Genomic DNA, 22614 nt, shown 5'->3' on the forward strand with positions numbered 1-22614 from the left:
GGGTCTCATGCTAGGCAGGTGCTGTACCTGAGCCACTTACCCCCTCCTATTTTGCTTTAGTTTTTAGTTATTTCCAAATGATTTTAACAAACATGTTTCTAGCTTTCAACGTGATACTTAAAGTACTTGCCTGAATTCATAGGTATAGGCTCAAGTTTATTCCCAGGTTTGGCCTCCCAAGTAGTTGGAATTATACATGCATACTGCCACATTTGGCTTATTTGTTGAGATGGATGTCTCGTCTAGTTTTTTCTGGACTGGCCTCAAACCTTGATTCTCCTCCTCTCTGCCTCTCAAGAAACTGGGATTACAGGTATGCCCCACCATGCCCTGTGTGCCTGTTTTTGGTAGTTCATATTTCTCTTTATTAGAGGAAATGATTAGTAATTTATAACATGCTTTAGACTTTCCAATGAAAGAACCCAGAAATATGTGTATTTAACAAGCACTTCAGCTAATTTTTGTATGGTAAGACATATTCGTCTGTTTTTCTTTAAAGCAGGACTCATTATTTGCAGTGTATGTGATCTTCTCTTTGAGCTTTTCAACTTTCTGCCTTATCCTACAGTGTTCTACGAACCTCTCAATTTATTTTGTTTTTCTTTGCCAGGGATGATTTGTTTGTACATTTTCCCCATTAGCCCTTCAAGTTGGATTTATTCTGTTGTCCTGTGATGATTTTAGCTCTTTTTTCTAATGTCTCTTAGCTTTTTATTTTATTTTATGCCAATCCTGGGGCTTGAACTCAGGACCTGTGCTGTCCCTGAGCTTTTTTGCTCAAAACTAGCATTCTTTCACTTGAGTCACACCTCCACTTTGCTAGAGATAAGTGTTTCATAGACTTTCCTGCCTGAGCTGGAAGCATGATCCTCGGGCCCTCAGACTTCTGATTAGCTACAGGCATGAGCTACCCAACTTTGTCTTTTCATTTCATCCTGTCCTTCAAAAATGCTTACTTTGATTTTTTTTTTTGTTTGTTTTGAATTTTGGCAGTCCTGGGGCTTGAACTCAGGGCCTGTCCCTGAGATTCTTTTGCTCAAGGCCAGCACTGTACTACTTGAACCACAGTATACTTTCAGCTTTTTCTGCTTATGTGGTGCCGAGGAATCTAACCCAGTGCTTCATGCATGCATGCTAGGCTAGGCAAGCACTCTACCTCCAAGCTACATTCCCAGCCTTGATTTGAATATTTTAAAACCTAAGGCATTATCAGGCCGGCTCTTGTTATTGAGAGCAGGAAGCCATGTTTTCTTTTCTTTTTCTTTTTTTAGGTATTATAAACGTGATATACAGAGGGGTTAAGATTACATAAGTCAGGTAATGAGTACATTTCTTTTTGGACAATTTTAACCCTTCCCTCGCTCTCCCTTTTCTTTTTTGTTTGGGACCTTGTAAATGCTAGGTAATCCCTCTACCACTGAGCCACACCCCCAGCCCAAGAAGGACCTCTTTTCTAAACAGCCCCATTTTCTCTTAATAATTCCTTTAAGGCTTATGAACAGAGTTTATGGCATATTTCTTTTGCAGACCTTCCATCTTCCCAATCTTCTTTTTACTTTAGTGGTATTTGAGTGGTATATGCCAATCTGTGGTCCTGGGGCTTGAACTCAGGGCCTTGCACTCTTGCTTAGCTTTTCTGCTCAAGGCTGGCACTCTACCACTTGAGCCACACCTCCACTTCTAGCGTCTTGCTAGTTAGTTGGAGATAAGACTCTCTTTGATTTGTCTGCTCAGGCTGGCTTCAAGCCAGGATCCTCATATCTCAGTCTCCTGAGTAGCTAGGATTGTAGGTGTGAGCCTCTGGCAGCTGGTCCACTTAAACTTTCCTAAAGTGTATAATTCAGCATCGTTAAGTACATTAACAATATTATGTCAATAATGTTGTAGAACTGCTGTCTTGTTCTAGACCTTTTTAGGCCCTTATGGAAGTCCCTGTTTTCTCTTCCTAGCCCCTGACAACCATGAATCTGCTTTTCCTCTTGCTGGATTTACCTTCTGGACACTTCATATACATGGAGTTATATAATAAATGGTCTTATGTGTCAGATATCTTAGCATAATATTTTCAAGGTTCATCTGTGTTGTACCTGTTTCAGGACTTGAGTCTTTTTTTATGGCTAAATACTGCTTCATTATGTAGATATACAATGTTTTGTTTATTGATTATTCTGTTGGCAGACATTTGAATCACTTTGGCTTTTGGGAGTAGAGCTTTTTTAAAGGCACACATGGATAATTGTTTGAATATGTATTTTCAATTCTTTTGAGCTTATCCTTATGACTGGAATTGAGACAGCTTTGTTGAGGAACTGCCAAAGTTGTTGCGTACCATGGGCGCGTAACTTTACATTCTCACCAGCCATATGTGTGTCGCCATTTTTTCACACTAGTACTTGTTATTCTTCTTGTTTTGAGCAGGGATGCCCTGTGGTAGCAATGTGCATTTCCTTATGCCTCATGGTGTTGAGCATCTTCCCTGGGCTTGTGGGCCAGTCGCAGGTCTGTTTGGAGAAGTCTGTTCATTTCCTCTGTTCACTTGAAAGTGAGTCATCTTTTTGTTGTTGAGTTGTAAGGGTTCTCCATACATCGCCTGTGTTAGACCCTTATCAGATACATGATTTATAAATAAATTTTTTTTTTCCCCAGGGTGAAGGCCTAGGTTCAATTCCCCAGTGACAAAAGATAAAACAGAAGTCGCGACCACATTCAGTATTGAGGTCTAGGTTAAGAAACCACCCCACTGGACCGTCCAGTTGCCTGGTCAGTGTGCCAGTGATGCCATCTGACTAGTCCCAGTGCCAGCCTGGGTCGTGCGGGTACATGGATTTCCTCCTGTCACCTGTTCATACCATGTGGGGAGGTGGTGCCCGGGGCCCAGGTCACCCTGCTGCTGACAGAGCAGCCAGGTGCTTCCCCTCCCACACCCTCTTCCAGGTGATGGAGGCAAGTGGGAACAGCAGGGTGTGGCCAGTGCCTACTGACATTGGGGAGACAAAGAGGCAAACCGCTTACAGATGGATTTCTGCATTGTGCAGAGTTTCCAAAATGATATTGGGACTTGTGTGTGCCAGCGGGCTTGGGTTATTTTTATTTTACATCTGCTTCCTGCGTTGTCTAAAATGAGCATGTGTTATTTTTCACTAACGAACCAAAAACGTGAGCATCACATGCTGGCCTTCAGGGAAGAGCCGCTGGTGAGCCGCGGCGGCAGGGCGCGGCGGCAGGGCGCGGCGGCCAGCCCGAGAGCCCAGGGCTAGGCGGAGTCTACCCCGGCCTCTTCTCTGGAATGTTTGAAAACACAGCTGAAACTGGTAGATTTTTTTCTTTTTTTGTTAGATCAAAACAGACTGAATTCAAGGAGCCAAATAACAAATGGGTCTGACTTGTAAAAACATAGGGCTTAAATTTCATAATAGCCTAATAAATGTATACATTGTATGGGATGAGTTAGTTATGTTGACCCTCACTTCAACTTAACTGCTATGTTGAAAATAAAAATTTAAGCTTATCTAAGTAGAGAGTTGGTATAAATAAGACATATTTCAGCTGGACATTCAAACCATGATGTGGGGACACTATCAGTTTTCTCTTAGGTTCATAATTAATGTCCATTTCCTTCTGTGTCTGAATAAATGAAAACCAGAGGTATGAAGGAATAAAATACAAAGTAAAGTAATGTTTGGAAAAGTAGGTTATTAAGTAATTTGTAAGTTACATCATCCCACTTCCTGTTTTTTTCATTTCCTGGAACCACTTCCTGTTTTATGTATGTTATGTGGAAAGCAGGTTGGAGGAGAGCTGCTAGAGAGTGAGCATAGTCGGCGGGCCTTGTCTGGACCGGTGTGGTGGCGTGGCTGGACATGAAAAGCAGCCTCCCTGTAGATAGCACACTGGGGCAGTGGCGGAGAGCGGGCTGGACTGTTTAACGCAGGGCTGTATTTCCAGCAGAAGCTTACCAAGTGTTGCAGTGTATGTTTTGCCCAGGAAGGAAGCTGACATTTGAACAGTGGCAGTGACCCCAGAGTCTTCATTAGGCATGTGGAGAAGAGGGATTGAGGGTTTGGGGACTCCATGTGGCTGCTCCAGGCCCGTGTGTCCTCTTGACCCCTGAGTTTCAAGTCGCCCATACTCTCAAGGCATCTGAACTAGAAGTTCAGGCTTCCTAGAAGTGTCCAAAAAGACATGAAGTAGAGGAGCTGAGTTCGTCCCTCTAGGGTGTGTCTTTGTCATCTTCCTTGGCCCTTTAGAACCTCTTGCTGTGTGAATGCAGTTTCCCTTTGCCCATGCGCAGCTTCTTGGTCAAGGATCTGTCCCCTTCACCATCGTGTTCCCTGCAGCGCATGGTTCTGAGTGTTCGATAAACACTTGCTTCTTTTCCTCAGCTCCATGGGGATGGGTTTTACCCTGCAGGCTCCTTTCCATCTTGCCTGGCCCGCAAGCAGTGTGCGTCTGAGGAAGTCCTCTACTGGTGGTCAGGCAGCACGGCCTTGCCTCCGTGTGTGCGCAGATCCACTCCGGAAAAGTCTGAACTCGTGAAAGCAAAACTAAGGAGAAGCAAAGCTTCCTCACGCATGTGACACTTACTTTTTCTCATTTGCTATGGAAGCCTGGAGAAGATGAAATCAGATCGACCTGGGCCCGAGTCCTGAATCTTCCTTCTCTGTGGATGGTAAAGCCCTCTCTTTGGCCCTCAGCCTCTTCGTGGGTAACTTCCCTGGGTGATGAGACTGGCACCTGCTGGGCACTCCACACGTATGGCTTCTGTCCTGTCCCGACAGTGGGGACAGCCATTTGCTGTGGCTCCCTTGGGAGGGTGGTGATGTGGCACCGTGGGCAGCTGTGGACTCGGTGCCAGGTTGGCGCTGCTCCTCTCCCCTGTGCTGGGCTGCGGGAGCCCCGCTCCAGAGGCCTGTTGGCAGCCTGTCTCTGGACTTGGTCCCTTTCCCCACATAAGCATCTAGTCACTTTCATTCTTTATTACTTGGGTTTATCCTTCCATTGTGCCTTCTTGAGGTTTATGTCCTCCCTCCTGGCTTCCTTTATGGGTCACCTCTTTTCTTTCTCCTTAGCCGCTTGCCAGGCAGTGGACATTTGGTTATTTTCAGTCTTTTGCTACACTGATTTGTAGCGGATAGCTCTGTGGGGGCTCTCGCAGGGTATTTGGCGCTCAGTGTCTGTGGCAGGCGTGTGGGTGGGAGGGAAGGTGGGCACAGCCTCGCCGCAAGCCTGTTGGCGCCCCATGGCAGGTAGTCTTGTCAGCAGTGTTGCCTGTTGGTTGTATTTTAGTCAATCTGATGGTGAGGATAGTATTGTACTTTAGTTTTTACTTGTTTTTCTCAACTGTGAGCCAGGATGAGCATCTTTTCAAGTGTTTAAGGACCATTTGTATTTCTATTTCTGTGAAATGTTTGTTCATTTTTAGCCCAGTTTTAGTCTGTTCTCAATTTGGTGAAGCTCATTATAGATTAGAGATATTCACCTTGGAGGTATGTGATAAACAGTTCCCAAGGCCCTGGGGTGACTGTGATACAAGTCTGTCTGAATGCGCAGGACTTGGGCTGGTGAGGGGAGGGGCTGTCTTGGAATGGATGTTCACATACTTGCCAAGCAGATGATGTCTGGTTCTGTCTGGAATGGTCCGGAGTGCTCCTCCTTCTAGGGGTTGTGGCATTTGGTTTGCTCCTGAAATTTTAACTGAGGCAGAGGAAAACGTATATTCAGAAGTCAGAAGCCAAGTGCCTGTAAATCCTACTTAGGAGGCTGAGAATGGGAGGATCTCAGTTCCAAGCCAGTCCTGGGCAGAAAAGTCTGTGAGAACCGTCTTCTCAGCGAGGGGTGGCTGGATAGGACAGCATGTGCTTGGCATCCAGAAACCACAGGGAGACTAAGGTAGGCAGATTTGTGGTCCAAGATTGTGTCTGGGTTGGAAGTGAGACCCGATCCCAAAAGTAACCAGTGAACATGGGCGCCGATGGCTCATGCCTGTGATCCTAGCTACTCATGAGAGGCTGAGATCCAGAGAGCATCACAGTTGGAAGAAAAGTCTGAGAGACTCATCTCTAAAAAATAACCAGCAAAAATCTGGTTTAGAAACCAGGCACTGGTGGTTTACTCCTGTAATCCTAGCTACTCAGGAGGAGCCTGAGACCTGAGGATCGTGATTTGAAGCCAGCCTGGGCAGGAAAGTCAGTGAGACTCTTTATCTCCAATTAAAGAGTAGAAAACTGGAAGTGGCGCTGTGGCTCAATGGTAGAGCGCTAGCTTTGAGTACAAAAAGGCTCAGGGTCAGTGCCCAGGCCCTGAGTTCAAGCCCCAGGACTGACCAAAAAAAAAAAAAATCCAGAGTGGTAAAGTACCAGCTGAAGAAGCAAGTTGAGCAAGTATGTGGCCCCGAGTTCAAACCTTTGCTTGGTTTAGTGGTACAGTGCCGCCCAGCAAGCGTGAGGTCCAGAGTTCAAACCATGTACTCCCCTGCACCCTGAAAAAGTGTGGTGACAAGAAGCCCTTGCGAAGATCCTAGGACAGTGAGGGGACCCTGTCGGAGCAGAGCTCGCGCCCACTAGGCTTCCTCTGAGAGCAGGGCGGGCTTGTGACTGGATCTGGATTCTCAGGCCTGGTGCCATAAACATGGTAGTGCCCTGTAGTGCCCCTGCCCAGCCCCGTGCTCTGATCTCACTGGTGGGGCGCAGCCTGGAGTTGGAGTTTCTCAGAGCCTGCCAGTTAATCCCAGGCCAGGCAGCTGGAGCCGCCGTTGGCCAAGGGGACTGAGGTGGCGGGCTGCAGGAAGGATGATAGCCTCCAATACCTCGTCTCCAGCCTGGCTGTGCCCAGACCACTTGGGCTGTCCTAGGATTCAGAGCATGGAGTATGCCGAATTTTTCCTCGTGTGCCAGGGTTCTGCTGCAGGGGGCTGGCTCGTGTGTGTGCGTGTGTGTGTGTGTGTGTGTGTGTGTGTGTGTGTGTGTGTACATGTGTATGTACGTGTGTGTGTGTTCTGGGTACAGGACCCAGGGCTTTTTCCATGGCAGGAAATTGCTCCACCACCACTAAGCTATACCCCCATCCCTGGGGTTACACTGTGAGAGATACTGAGGCACAGAGGCAGGAGACAGGAAAGCTTGAGGTGGAAACCCGAACTCAGGAAGAGGAAGGGCACAACCTTGAGTATTTTAGCACGAGGAGTCAGTGGTGTGGGGCAGCCAGGTAGGGTGTGTGTGTGAAGCACAGGTGACAGGGGTGAGTGGGGTCAGAAGAGCCGGTGAACAGCGTGGGGGAGGCACCTCAGATCCTGGTGACACCAGTGTTCAGTTCAGTACTAGCCTAGAGTGGACAGGGACTTTTACCGTGGGATGCATGGTGCTGCTCCCTGAAGTCACTTCTCAGTGTGCCCACCACAGCCCTCGCTGTGTCTGTGTTTAGGGCAGGGGCAGGAGGGGGCTAAGGCCACCTGTGGAGCAGCTTCCACCTCCTCCCCAACAGTAAGGTGGTTTCCTTCTTTCCCCTTGGGCCTGTTCCCTGTGCCGAGCGGCTCTGTGCTCTGCCCGGCCACCCAGCCTGCTCCACGAGTATTGATCTCCCATGTCTCGCTGCGACCTTACCATGCAGCTGGCCTTCACCCGCCATCTGCCTGTGCTCTCCTATTCCTTCCTCTCTTCTTTTCTACCTTTGGTGTAGGGGTCCCTGTTCCCTTGAGCCTCCTTGAATCTCATGCCTTCTCACATGTTCAAGCGGACCTTGTCCAGCATCTTTACAAATTGGTCTGCTGGTGCCGGTTCTACTCTGAACTTCCCGGCTTTTGGCTCCCTGCAGACTCAGCATGTTTAGAATAGATCCTTCTTCTCCTTGAGCTGGACACTTGTGGAGTCACCTGGGCTTTCTACCCTGTATCCCTATCTATCTATCTTTTTTTTTTTTTTGGTTGGTCCTGGGGCTTGAACTCTAGGCCTGGGTGCTGTCCCTCAGCTCTTCAGCTCAAGGCTAGTGCCCTACCACTTGAGCCACTGCGTCACTTCCAGTTTTCTGAGTGGTTTATTGGAGATAAGAGGCTCATGGACTTTCTTGCCTGGGCTGGCTTTGAACCACAATCCTCAGATCTCAGCCTCCTGAGCAGCAAGGATTACAGGCGTGAGCTTCTATCCATCTATTTATCTGCCTGTCTGTCTTATCCTGTTTCTGTCGTGGGGCTTGAACTCGGGCCTGGGCGCTGTCCTCCACTCCCGCCACTGGATCCAGGGACCCATGGTCCCTTCCAGAGAGAGGGCCTGGTGGACCTCTGGCTCTTCTTCCCCCTCCTCTTCCTCCTGTTTTCCTTCTTTCTCTCTCCTCTCCTTCCTCTCCTTTTTTGGTCTCAAACTCAGGGACTGGTTACTTAGCCGTATAGTGTTTTTCCTCATCACTGGTGTTGTACTCTTGGGCCACACCTCCACTTTTGACTTCTTGCTAGTTAGTTGGAATAAGTTTCACAAACTTTTTCTTCCCAGCTGGCTTTGAACTGCAGTCCTCAAATACCAGCCTCCTGAATAGTTAGGATTACAGGCATGAGCCACCAGCACCCAGCTGGAACTGCCTTCTTGAGTAGAGACTATTGGAGACTCCTGGTCCCCTTGGACGTGGTCTTGGGCCTGTGGGCTGCCTGTGCGTCTGTCACGTCAGGAGGCGGTTATGGCTCCCAGGGCTGTGTGGGTTTCCTCACTTGGGCTCCAGGTTTTGCTTCAGGACTTATCCTATCTAGAGCTGGGAATATTGGAGTGATGGCTTTCCAGCTTGCTGCTCTTCTGCCATCTGCTGATGGCCAGGCATTTTCTTGGTGCCCGTGTGAGCTGCAGGTCTTTGATTGAAGCACGGGCACTCCAGAGGACTGAACTGTGGTTAGCCTTCTGTGGGAGCAGAACTGAGGGGAGGCATGGGCCCCGACTGGGCAGTGCTGCCCGCTGGCCAGTCTTTCCCTGCTGCCTCTCACTGGCCACCAGTGCAAAACATAGCACATGATTTTCTTGACCATTGCTTTGGCTTGATATTTTAAAATATTCGGCAACATGCCTATAGTATTTAGGTGCAGCAAATGAGGAGAAGAAATGTACTTTCTGAAAAAGCTTCGAAGAAATACTGGTCTTTATCTTCTCTTCAGCCTTTTCCGCTGAAACCCACCAGTCTTTTTCTGAGCATGCTTGTTCTATAAATAGAACAGCAGGTCTCCTTGGTCGGCCTGAGATACAGGCTCTCATCCGCTTTGTGAAAGATTGTTTTGTGTGTGTGTGCACAAGTGCGTGCGTGCGCGCATACACAAGCATGTTGTGTTTTCATTCTGCTTTTTCTTTTATGTATGAGTAGCAGGAGATGTAGGAAAAGTACTTTATTTAGCATCTGTTCTTTAAAGATAATTTGTAAACTTTCCCGGGCTTTGACTTGCTGGTTTAGTTATCTTTTTTGGTATTTTTAAATTTGCATATAGGAAAGAGATGGCAGCACTTTCTTCCCCTGTCGAGGTAAGGAAGCTCCATGGTGGGGGTGGGGGTGGGGGTTGGAGAATGACGGGGACGAACGTCTGTGCAGCATGAATTCTTTGAGATCCACAGAGAGGATCCCTGTGTCCAGGCATCCTGACTGCTGTTGCTGTGTGCAGATGGCCTGATGTGAGTGTCGCCATGTGCTTTTGGGTCTGGAAGGATGCTCAGAGGCAAAGCTGGTCACTGGTGCCTCTGGGCTGCCATGGTTTGTGCCCTAGCTACTGTACCTTGTTCTGTTTCAGTACAGGGCCCGCTTGTGTTCGTGACAGACCTGGTGTGTGTCTCCCTGGACTGTGGGATATTGTTGACTTTCTCATTTCTTTCTTCCTGGGAGAAGGGAGTAGGTGACCTCTTCAGAAGTAGGGTGAAGGGAAAGCCACACATGAGAAAGTAGACTCATAGCAATTTTTGAGGGAGTTGGAGGAGGCCGACAGTAGCAGCGGGCTGGTCCCAGAGCATACTCCATGCCAGGGGCCTGTGGGAGAGAGGGGAGCCTCCAGAAGTGTGGGTGAGGGAGGAGGAGAGGGAGAGACCCTGTGTTACTGGGCCTGACCCTTTGTGTGTGGTGTCAGGGGTGGGGGGCAACTTCAGGAGTCTTTTCTGTCCTCCTCCTGTGATGGACAGGCTTATGGGAATCCAGACAGGCCAACGTGCTTCTCACACATCCTGGCATATTTGGGTGACCTGATTCACTCTGGCTTTACCTTTGGAAGTTTAAAGTAGCTTTGGGTGTACTTCGTGTATGTACTTTGTACATGTACTGTTGTAAAGTAAACTAAAGTGCAAAGCTGGACGGGAGTGCTAAGGCTCCTTGTGGCTTGGGTGTTTGTGAGGCATAGTGTAAGAAAGTACCAAGCAGGGTATCAGGTTCTAGTTTTTGTTTTTGTTTTTTTCATTTTTGCAAGTGGGTTGTTTTCTTTGCAATGCCAGGGCTAGAACTCTGGCCTTGGACTTGTTAGGCTGGCACTCTGCCACTGGGCCCCCTCCCCTTCCCATTTTTTTTTTTTTTTTTTGGTCTGTCATGGTGCTTGAACTCTGGGCCTGGGCGCTGTCCCTCAGCTCTTCAGCTCAAGGCGAGCGCTCTACCACTTGAACCACAGCACCACTTCTGGTTTTCTAGTGGTCTTTTGGAGATAAGAGTATCACGAACTTTCCTGCCCGGGCTGGCTTTGTACCGCAATCCTCAGATCTCAGCCTCTGAGTAGCTAGGATTACAGGTGTGAGCCACCGGCGCCCGGTCCCTTCCCAGTTATTAGTGGACTGTACTCGTGGCTCTGTATGGTTCAGCGCATCTTGTGACTGAGAAGCTCCCTGAGCATGTGTGTCTCCGGGGAGTGTTGGGCACTCTTGTGTGAGGTGGGTTCTGTGGGTGGGGCAGGCGTCAGGCCTTGGCACTGTTCTCTCTCAGTGTACAGATTAGCTGCCCCTACTGGCCAGTGAACAGTGCAGATGGCCAAATGGAGCACAGGCCTGGAACTGTGCTCAACCCCAGAGATGGATGTAGACAGTTTGGCAACAGGATCCTGAGAAATGGCAGGAGGCCAGAGAACATGGAGACGGGGCCAAGAATAGCTGAAAACACCAAATGCTGACGTTGGAGAATGTACCAGACCCGTGTCCCAGCTGTCCCCCAGCTACTGCTTACTGCAGTCCCATGAGCCTCAGTTTCCCCTTTGCTAATCTGAGTGTATTTAGGGCACATGTTGGGCCGCTGACACCTCGCCCACACAATCACTGCATTGCCCCGAGAGGATTGTGGTGCCCCCTCCTCCCCCAGCAGTGCTTGGTCCGCACAAGGGTCAAAGTTTGTCAGAGTGTGAGAACTATTTTTCTTGGTAGGCTGCTTGCTCCTGAGAGACACGAAGGCTCATGGCCACCACAGGGTGTGTTTCAGTCAGCCTGGCAAAGAGGCCTTTCAGAAACGCACATTCACAAGTATGTTCCTGTGCTTTCAGACCATCATCAAAGAAGGTATGCTGACCAAACAGAACAACTCATTCCAGCGATCAAAGAGGAGATACTTCAAGCTCCGAGGGCGAACTCTATACTACGCCAAAACTGCAAAGGTGAGGCTGGGGGAGAACACCTGTGGCCGCTGCATGTGCGGTGCTCCAGGGCAGGCAGGAGTCGATTGCAGGCCATTTACTTGCAGCTAGTTTTCAACACTCTAAGCTGTCAGGGTTTATTTGTCTCAAAGCATATTTTGTTGCTTATAAATAAATACCGTTTCTATTCACTTTTCTGTAAGAATGGAAAAGTGATTATAGAACTGTCTTCTAGTTAGATATCTTCTTTTCAGACCCCAGGGATCTCTCTATTATGGGCTAAAAGTCGCTTTAAAGTGAGTGTGTGAGATTCTACTTCATTTCTAATTTTAGTAAATGCACTTCCAAAGAGAGCACAGGGATTTTTTTATTTCTAGGCTTTCCGGCAGTCAGCCCTCATTCTGAGTGTCCACTGCAGGAAAGACTCAAAGCCGGTGCTCTCTGAGGAGGAGCTGGTGCATTTCACCGGTACACGCACAATGACTGGGATGTCAGACACTGCACACACTGGTATGTGGGCTGAGATTCTCAACACTGTTTTCCTCTCAGTGTTGGTGGCAGTCCTAATACTTAAAAAAAACCTGGAATCATTTTGAGATGTGTCCCTAGAGAGTTAGTGTGCTAAAATTTGAAATAGAGTAAAGCAGCCTGCTTAGAAAGGGTCTGACCACAACCCTCAGTTTTTAAAAACTGCTATTTTGGGCCTGTTGGTGGGGGAAGGTGAAGATTGAACCTATTTTCTTGGTTACTAATATTTCCTCCAAGGGTTCACAATGGAATCGTCTTAGAATAGAGGGAACAGGAAGGTAAAGGAGTAAGGGGGGATCTGGAGTAGGAGTTATATCTGGGTACTTGAGGGAGAAAGGAAGGGAAATTGGGCAGGGAGGTGTCCCTAAGCCTGATTCCCAGCTCTCATTGGAGCTTGGGTAACTCTCCAGAACTAGATGCCTTTTGCCTGGCTCTCTGCTTTTCCTTATTGCTGGATCTCCTCTATTAAGTCTCTTTTCCCATACGGTACATTATTTTAGCTGGGACCTTTCCTACATGTGCCGACTGGAGAAACTATAGACAGAGGGCAGAGATCCATCTGGACCCAGCTGGAACATAGACTGAGGACATACTTCACATTTAAAAGCAGGGAATATAGCCACGTATTAGTGGCTCATGCCTATTAATCTAGCTACTCAGGAGGCTGAGATCTGAGGATAGTGGTTCAAAGGCAGCTCAGACAGGAAAAGACATGAAACTCTTATCTCCAGTTACCTAGCAAAAAACAAAAAACAAAACCCTGAAGTAGAGCTCTGACTTAAGTGGTATAGTGCCAGCTTTGAGCAAAAAAGCTAAGGGAAAGGTTGGGGATTTAGCTCAGTGGAAGTATACTTGCCTGGCAAGTACAAGGCCCCGAGTCTGGTCCTCAGCTCTGAACAGAAGAAACTTAAGACAGTACCTAGGCCCTGTGTTCCCAGGATTTGCACGCATGCATATGCACACACAGATATATATACTCACATATGCATACACACACATAAATAAAAGCACTGAATACCAGAACCAGTGGCATTAATGGTAGTGTTTAGTACAAAGAATAAGTGTAAAAGTATTAGCATTTGTTATTTGTCTTATTTTCCAGTGCGATCAGTAATGATTTTTTTTTTTTTTTGGCCAGTCCTGGGCTTGAACTCAGGTCCTGGGCACTGTTCTTGAGCTTCTTTTGTTCAAGGCTAGTGCTCTACCACTTGAGCCCACAGCACCACATCGGCTTTTTCTGTTTATGGGGTACTAAGGGCTTCATGCATGCTAGGCAAGCACTCTACCACTAAGCCACATTACCAGCTCCTCAGTAATAAATTCTGTGGATTAAAGCACAACCATGCATTATCACTGAACTCAGTGCTGGTTGTGAGAATCAAGTGGGGCAGGGTGTTAAGGTAGCATTGGCTTACTGACCAGATAGCACAGATTCAAGAATTGGGCTTGTGTAGGTGAAGGGAGAGTAAGGTACTGTGCTAGCCAGGGTTTGGGATGCCCCTGCCTTGGTGTGCTGAGTCCTTGTATATGTGTGTTTTTTTTAATCTCCAGTCAATCATATTTGATGAGGTGGACCTGACAGATGCCAGTGTGGCTGAATCCAGCACCAAAAACGTCAACAACAGCTTCACGGTGAGACTCCCAGGCACGCTTGACCATTGTGAGGAAGCACTTCAGACTCTTCTGGCTTCTTCTCTTTGATCAGAATGACTACTGGAACAATGTGTTTCTAAGCCTGAAAATAGTTCTGTAGTTAGAGAATAACAGAATTTGGTAATGTGAGCACAAAACAACAAAAACCTCAAATGAAATTTTTTTTTGCCATGTTATGGTTTATATATTAACAATTTCGAACAGAGTTTAAGATTCTTTGTGATACTGTGGAAAAAATTAGAAATTTTTGTTTGATTGAATTAATTTAGTTTTGGTGGTGCTGGGTTTGAACTCAGGGCCTCATGCTTGAGTGCTCTACCACTGAACCTAGCCACTAGCTGTTAAAATTTTTTTTGTCAGTCATGGGGCTTGAACTCTGAGCCTAGACGTTGTCCCTGAGCCCTTCAGCTTAAGACTAGTGCTCTACCACTTGAGCCACAGCGTCACTTCTGGTTTTCTTGTGGTTATTCGGAGATAAGAATCTCACAGACTTTTCTGTCTGGGCTGGTTTTGAACTGCTATCCTCAGATCTCAGCCTCCTGAATAGCTAGGATTACAGGCATGAGCCACCGGCGCCTGGCTTAAAATCTTAATTTTATTTTTCATATAAAGGAAAGTATATTAAAGGAATTGAAAAGCAGCCATGAGTCAGCTACTTCAAAACAGAATGCTAATATTTTGGTCTGTTTCTCTCGTTTTAAATTACATTTAAGCTTTTCCTTACATTTATAGAAGGTGGGTAGTGCTTTCTGCCAACGTTCTTGCATTGTGCGTGGCAGGCAGCAGCCACGCACCCAGGACATGTGTCTTCATTTCTGTAGATATGAGCTTTATCTGTCACATCCTTCACGTTGTACTGGTTTCGTTTCTTTCATTTGCTTTTTTTCTTTTTTTGGCTAGACCTGGGACTTGAACTCTGGGTGCGGTCTCTGAGTTTTTTTTCCTCAAGGCTAGTACTCGGCCACCTGAACCACAATGCTAGTTCTGGCTTTTTCTGTGATTAATTGGAAGTAAGAATCTCATGGACTTTCCTACCTACGCTGGTTTTGAACTGTATTCCTCAGATCTCAGCTTCCTGAGTAGCTAGGATGGCAGGCATAATCCTAGCCTTTTTAAGCATTTGAGGTGTCTTCCAAAGGCTCTACTCTTACACTGTTTCATTGAATCTAGTTAGCATATTTATGTTGAAGTCTGTGTCAGAAACTTATGTATCTGGTTCTTCTGTATGTCTTTTTACTGTCTCATTTTTCTCTTAGTTTTGTTCCTTTGGTCTTTCCTGCTAGTATGCCTGATGTTTTTGGTTGGCAGGTATTAACTGTGAAAAACTGTCAAGATGGCATTAGGTTCAGGACACTGATGTAATGCCTTACTTCAGAGGGTATACTTTCACTTATGGTAGGCAAACAGGAAAGCAGCAGATAATCTGAAATCTGACAGGAGATAGAGGAATTTGAAGATGGTTTTACTTTTTCTGCTATCTGGTTTGTTTTTACTTCCCTGCTTCTATGGTGTACTCTTTTACAGATTATTTGGTTTGATCGAGTTCTGGCTTGCCTATCCATCCTGTAATATTATTATACAGCCTATAATATTATTATACAGCCTAATGCCATCTTCTTAGCCTCTTTGGTTTCTACTTAGGAACAGTAAATTGTCAGCATTTAAATTTTCTCTGGGTGTTTATATTTATTATAAGCATCTGATATTTAATGTTACTCATTATAGCTAGGTATGGTAGGTCCTGGCTGTAATCTTGGCTACCAGGAGGCTAAGACCTAGAGAATCTTGCTTGAATTCAGCCTAGGCAAGAAAGTCCATAAAGACTCCATCTCGAAAATAACCAGCAAAAAGCCAGGCAGAAGACAAGCAAGCTAGGCTTGTCTGAGTTCAAATCCCAGTACCAGCAAAAAAAAAAAAAAACCCAAAAAACAAACAAAAAACCAAAAGTATTACTCATTATAAAACTTGAGTAATATTTAGATAACATTTTGCTTGGATGCATTTGTTTGTTTTTAAAAATCTATTGTAACTTAGGAACTTCGTTACTGAAATCCTCTCCTGATTTTTTTTTCTGTCTACTTGATTAGCTTGGTTTTGTTCCTTGGGAACTTTGCTGGATTATTCATTATTGATTGAGCAGGTTGTGTTTTGAGGGCCTCCCTGGGCCATGAGCTGTGCTCAAAGTCCAAAGGACAGAGCAGACCTAGAAAGGAGTTCTTACTAAACCAGAGTAAAGCAGATGGTGAGGAGGCTTCCTGGAGGAAGCTCTTGTCTTTGAACATTCAGGGTCTGTGTTTCCTCCAGTAGCTAGAGGCCCCAGCCAGCAGGACTAGGTTCTATTCCTTTCTTCCAATCTCTGGAAGTATAGAGCCTCCTTGAAGCCAGGTAAGACAAGGCCTATCTCAGTCTCTTACTAGTTGGTGACTTTGGGTAAGTTGCGCAATGAGCCTGAGCCTCAGTTCCCTCATTTGAAAAATGGGTTTATTTTGGAGATTGAGTACAGTGAAGATGGATAAAGTGTGTGCTGTTATTAAGTCTGACTACAGGTTCTCACTGATTGCTTCATGCACAGACTGAAAGTAGTAAACCAAACCTAATTTATTATTGTCGTTGGATATCTAATTGGAAATTTTTCTTCTAGCTTGTTATCCTTGCATCTCTTAAATTTAATGTTGCATGATTTGTGTTTGCTGAACAATCTAAATGAACAATCGCTGCATTGTTCCAAGTGTTGGCAGACCTGAAGCAGTCTGGTTGTGGTGTTGCTACCCTCTGATCACAGCGATGGCTATGGTGGGATGAGCCACAAAGAGGAAAGACAGGTTTTTCTGGAATATCCCTGAAATTCAAAATCATTAAAAAGAACCATGCTCTGCCCATTGTAAAAGTGCTGTAAATCATTGTGCAGGTGACTTCTCATCTGTCCCTTGATACAGCCTGAGGGACCTGGTCCTCTGTGCCTCCAACCCTGCCCGCTGTGCTGCAGGCCTCCTGCAGTTAGGCCATTCTTGTGTAGGGATTGCCCTGTGTCAAGTAACTGTTGGCCCTGGGCTTTGGAGGTCCAGGTCCCAAAGGAATGAAGGGACCATGGGATCCCTTGCCTACTTTGCTATACCCAGAGTAAAGTTCCCTAGCTTCTCTGAACTTAAAAGCTAGCTCCTGAGCCACACACTGGTGGCTCACACCTGTAGTCCTAGCTATTCAAGACGCTGAGATCTGAGGGTCATGATTCAAAGCCAGTCTGGGCAAGAAAGTGGGTGACACTCTTATCCTCAGCTAACCACCAGAAAGCTGGAAATGTAGCTTTGGTTCAAGTAGTTGAGTGCTAACCTCGAGCCAACCAGCTCAGAGCCAGTGCCCAGGCCCTGAGTTCAAGCCTCAATCTGGTGCGTGTGTGCACCCCCCTCCCCCCACAGAGCCCACGCCCTGAGTTCAAGCTCTAATCTGGCACACACACACACACACACACCACGCACACAGACAATTTCCCCAAGTTCACACACACATACACACACGCACACACCACACACACAGACAATTTCCCCAAGTTCACACACACATACACACACGCACACATACACACACACACACACACAGGACAATTTCCCCAAGTTTTCCAGGAGTTGAGGCTGCCCATCTCGAGGGGGTAGTTCATGCCACTGATGTAGTTTGCGGATGTGGAGGAATGGGGGCTCTATCGTGGTCTGTGCATGTGGCGTTGAAGCCATGCCTGTGGAGGGGTTGTCTGCGGCACAGGGCTTTGGCCCTGGGCTGCCTGAGCGCCCGAGTGCCAGCCACGTGTAGGTCCAGTCACTCCTTTCTGTCGAACACAGCATCGAGGATGGGCAGTTGCCTTGAAATGCCCACCTCAGGGACTTTTCCTGTGTGCTGGGGCTCCTCATGTTGGGGGCAGACAGGGCCAGACCTGGTGCTCTGCATGCACCCAGAAGCAAGGTTGAAATGGCTTCTTTATCCCCGGAGTATGTAGGAGTCATTTGAAACATAAGGCCTTAGCCTGGCTACTGCATTTCTAAAATGAAACAGGTATCTGTTGAGACAGATGCAAATTCTAGAAGAGCTTGGCAAGCTGTGTTCTGGGGACCTGAAGGGTGTGTGGGGTGAGAAACGTGTCCTCTCTAGACTTCCAAAGCTTCCCTAGTGGGAAAGAAATAACGGTAGCCCTGTGATAAACAGGACAGCAGCAGAAGGAAAGTAGCAGCTGGGCTGCTGTGGGAGGGGCCTGGTCCCTTTGGCAGAGAGAGGTGACAGCGAGGCAGACAGGTGCAGAGAGGTGGCGCTCAGGAGCATTCCCCCCCTTGGGAAACCACAATTTTCTTCTCCCCCCCCCTTTCTCTCTCTCTGTCTCTCTCTCTTTTTCTTTCTTTCTTTTTCTTTGTCGGTCATGGGGCTTGAACTCTGGGCCTGGGCACTGTCCCTCAGCTCTCAGTTCAAGGCTAGTGCTCTACCACTTGAGCCACAGTGCCTCTTCCAGCCTTTTCTGCTTATGTGGTGCTGAGGAATTGAACCCAGGGCCTCATGCATGCAAGGCAAGCACTCTACCACTAAGCCACCTTCCCAGCAATTTGTGCCTGCCAGGCACCCAGACCCATATGTATATCAGTTTATTAGTTTATTTCTTAAGTCATGTAAATCGGAGTAAAGGTCTTAAGGAAATTTAAGATACAGAGAGAAATGCCCACAGTAGCCCAGCCGCTGTTTTCTTTTCTTCTGTTTCCTTCACACATTTCCTAGGGGAACATTGAATTCTTCATATGCTCTCCACATGTCAGTGTAGGTGTAGTTTTTTAAATTTTGTTTTGCTAGTCCTGGGCTTGCACTCAGGGCCTGGGCACTGTCCCTGAGTTTCTTTTTGCTCAAGGCTAGTAGTCTACCACTTGAGCCACAGTACCACTTCCAGTCTTTTCTGTTTATGTGGTACTGAGGAATCAAACCTAGGGCTTCATGAATGCTAGGCAAGCACTCCATCACCAAGCCACATTTCCAGCCCAGGTGTAGTTTTGTGTTCTGCTTTATTTACTGTTTCATCATTATCGATGCTGTCATGTGTTTCTGGTAATTATGATTATAACGGCAGGTGCTTCTCTGATCTTTGTCACAGTGGATCAGTTAAACTTTACTGACTCACTCTCAGTGTTAGGAACTGAGAATATTTGGTGTCTAGTTGAAGATTCTGCTGGAAAACATGTTAGATCAAGGAAGGGACACCTGGGGTAGTGAGTGTGGCCTTGCAGGCAGCATGACTCTCTGCTTACCACGGTCCTTCCTTTCTCCATCACCAGTCCACAGGCTAAGTCCTTCTGCTGTAAGTGGTGGGGTTTTTTTTTTTGTTTTTTTTTTTTTGGATCAGTATTGTGGCTTAAACTCAGGTCCTCATGACTGGTACTGTATCACTTGAGCCATTCCTCCAGCTTGGCTTTTTGGTTGTTTTGGAGATGGAGTCTCATGGATTTCCTTGCCCAAATTGGCCCTGAACTTCCATTCTCTAGATCTCAGCCTCCAAATAGCTAGGATCATAAGAATGAGCCACTGGTACTTGGCTCAGTTTTTAGCTGGTGGAGGCAGACATGTGAGTGGATGGATACCTGCTGTTCACATGGCATGGCTTGGAGAAGGTAGAGGGGCAGCCCCAAGTATGGATAGCCAGAGAAGAGGGTCGTAAACTCCCTTATGAGAATGAAGGAACAGAAAAAAGAGCCAGGAAGTGAGACTTAGATAGTTGTTGGTATCATATGTGCGCTGGATGAAGAAAGGGCAGGCCCTTACCATTAATAAAAAGGATTGAGCAAATTGAATGAAAAAGGATTGTGTAAGTTGAATGAAATTCACTCAGGATCTACATCTTGGAGGGCTGCTTCTGCATGGCTTCATAATAAAACTGCACGCTTCGGTAGGAATTCCTGTTTGATTCATACGGTGTTGGTAGAAGATGATGAAGGAAATTATACTTGAATTACACTTCACTGCACTGTCAGTTTCCCATGGCGTCATTAACAGCTTGAACACTGGATATTTCTCCTTATACTTGTGGAGGCCACAAATCTGAAGCCAAGCAGTTAGCAGGAGCCTGCCTCTCTCTTGAGGCCACAGTAGAGGCCCTGTGCTGCTGCTTCCAGCTCCTGAGGCTCCCAGCTGACCCACAACCTGCACATTCCAGTTCAGCCTCTGAGTTCCCGTGTGGCATTCCTCCCCTGCCTGTGTCTTCTCGTATGGGGACACTTGCCACTAGATTTAGGCCCACTCAGCTAGTCCTCAACTGAATGACATCTGCACATAGGTCTTGTTTACAAGTTCCCTGGGGGGCTGGGAAGGTGGCTCAGTGGTAGAGCGCTTGCCTTGCATGCCTGAGGCCCTGGGTTCGATTCCTCAGCACCACATAAGCAAAAAGAAAAAAAAGCCGGAAGTGGTGCTGTGGCTCAAGTGGTTGAGCACTAGCCTTGAGCTGAAGAGCTGAGGGACAGCGCCCAGGCCCAGAGTTCAGACCCCACGACCGGAACCAAAAAAAAAAAAACAAGTTCCCTGGAATGGAGCACAGACGTGGCTTTTTAGAGGCCATCACAGGATGCACTATAGCTGTTAAAATACCACAGCACATTCGTTGTGAATGTGGAAGGCTGCCCCTTTTGGGTCTGGCGGCTCTATAGGGCCACTTAGGTCTTCCAGAATGGGACGCTGCTGCCCCAGGATAGCTGTCAGAGCTCCGGTCTCTGCAGTGTCTCCTTTTGGGAACAGGAGGAAGAGAGAGAGTTGCTTGGTAAGGGTTTACAGTCTGGGTTCATGGATTGCTAACTTCCCAAAAGGTTCTGTAGATATAACGGCAACTGTCAGCATTTTAATTAATTAATTAATCCTTTTATTTGACACAGGGTCTTATTATGTAACCAATTCTGACCTCTAGCTCTTTTTGTAGCCTAGCGTCATCTAGAGTCTTGGTTCTCTTGCCTCAGCTTCTTGAGTGTTGGGGTTAAAGTGTGTGTGTGTGTGTGTGTGTTTTTCTTTTTTACTGTGTGTTATAGAGAGGATCTTCCTTTTTTGTTTGTATTTGAGACACAGCCTCACTGTAACTAGGCCACCCTGGGACTTGCTATGTTGTCCAGGCTAACCTTGAACTCATGATCCTCCTGTGTTAGCCTTTGGAATTACAGGACTGAAGTCATGAGCCACCATGCCCAGCCTAAGAAAGTCTTTTTTTTTTTTTTTTTTTGTAGGTTGTGGGGCTTGAACTCTGGGCCTGGGCGCTGTCCCTCAGCTCTTCAGCTCAAGGGTAGCACTCTACCTCTTGAGCCACAGCGCCACTTCTGGGTTTCTAGTGGAGATAAGAGTCTCATGGTGTTTCCTTGCCCAGGCTGGCTTTGAACCTCAATCCTCGGATCTCAGCCTCCTGAGTAGCTATGACTATAGGCATGAGCCACGGGCGCCTGGCTTAAGAAAGTCTTGTTAGCTCTGTGACATAGGGCAAGAGACTTGATCTTCACAAAATTTAGTTTTCTAATCTGTAGAAGTATTAGGATGTGTGTGATAAGTTGGTCAGTACAGAAGTGTACTGTCCTTGTATACTAGCATGTGGGTGAGGGTGCCAGCTAATACACATGTACACTGTCTGTGTATACTAGCACATGGGTGAGGCCGTACAGTACAAATGCACACTGTGTGTACTAGCACGTGGGTGAGGGGGCTATACAGTACAAATGTACACTGTGTACTAGCACGTGGGTGAGGGGGCTGTACAGTACAAATGTACACTGTGTGTACTAGCACGGGGGTGAGGGTGCCAGCTAGTACAAATGTACACTATCTGTGTGTACTAGCACGTGGGTGAGGGTGCCAGCTAGTACAAATGTACACTGTCTGTTTGTACTAGCACATGAGTGAAGGTGCTATACAGTACAAATGTACACTGTGTACTAGCACGTGGGTGAGGGGGCTGTACAGTACAAATGTACACTGTGTGTACTAGCACGTGGGTAAAGGTGCCAGCTAGTACAAATGTACACTATCTGTGTGTACTAGCACGTGGGTGAGGGTGCCATACAGTACAAATGTACACTATCTGTGTGTACTAGCATGTGGGTGATGGTGTCAGCCAGTATAGAAATACACTGTCCACGTTAGCTAGGTTTTGTTTTGTTTTGCTGGTCTTGGGGCTTGAACTCAAGGCCTAGGTGCTGTCCCTAAGCCTCTGTGTACTCAAGACTAGCATTCTACCACTTGAGCCTCAGTGCAGTGCCACTTCTGGCTTTTTCTGAGTGGTTTATTGGAGATAAGAGTTTCACAGAGTTTTCTGCCTGGACTGGCTTCAAACCGCAATCTTCAGATCTCAGCCTCTTGAGTAGCTAGGATTATAAGTGGGAGCCACTGGCACCAGGTTATGTTTTATTCTTTCCCACCACTCATTTCTGTACCAGGACCGTTAGAAAGTTTTGTTTTGTTTTGTTTTTGGTTGGTCGTGGGGTTTGAACTCTGGGCTTGAGCTCTGTCCCTGCACTTTTCAGCTCAAGGCGAGCACTCTACCACTTGAGCCACAGCTCCACTTTTGGTTTTCTAGTAGTTTATTGGAGATAAGAGTCTCACGGACTTTCCTGCCTGGGTTGGCTTTGAACCGCAATCCTCAGATCTCAGCCTTCTGAGTAGCTAGGATTACAGGCATGAGCCACTGGCGCCTGGCTAGAAGGTTTAACTTGATAACACTTACGCACTTATTTTGATTTATGGGCATTCCTAAGTATTTTTTATTTTTAATTTTAATTTAAATTAATTTTATTTTTCTAGGTCTGGTCATGGGGCCTGAACTCTGGGCCTGGGTGCTGTCCCTCAGCTCTTCAGCTCAAGGCTAGCACTCTACCACTTGAGCCACAGCGCCACTT

General features: G+C 46.9%; 1 protein-coding gene across 1 annotated transcript in view; it reads left to right on the plus strand.

Annotated features, from left to right (window-relative positions):
* Positions 1–11443: 11443 nt before the first annotated feature.
* The window catches only part of Dgkd (diacylglycerol kinase, delta 130kDa), a 67753-nt gene continuing 56582 nt past the window's right edge, over positions 11444–22614 (plus strand). The window contains exons 1-2 of the mRNA XM_013022751.1: positions 11444–11572; positions 13631–13711. Of these exons, the coding sequence (XP_012878205.1) occupies positions 11444–11572; positions 13631–13711 (210 nt within the window). The remainder of the gene's footprint in view (positions 11573–13630; positions 13712–22614) is intronic.

This window comes from Dipodomys ordii, unplaced genomic scaffold (assembly GCF_000151885.1).
Source record: "Dipodomys ordii isolate 6190 unplaced genomic scaffold, Dord_2.0 Scaffold1, whole genome shotgun sequence".
NCBI classification, from domain to species: domain Eukaryota; kingdom Metazoa; phylum Chordata; class Mammalia; order Rodentia; family Heteromyidae; genus Dipodomys; species Dipodomys ordii.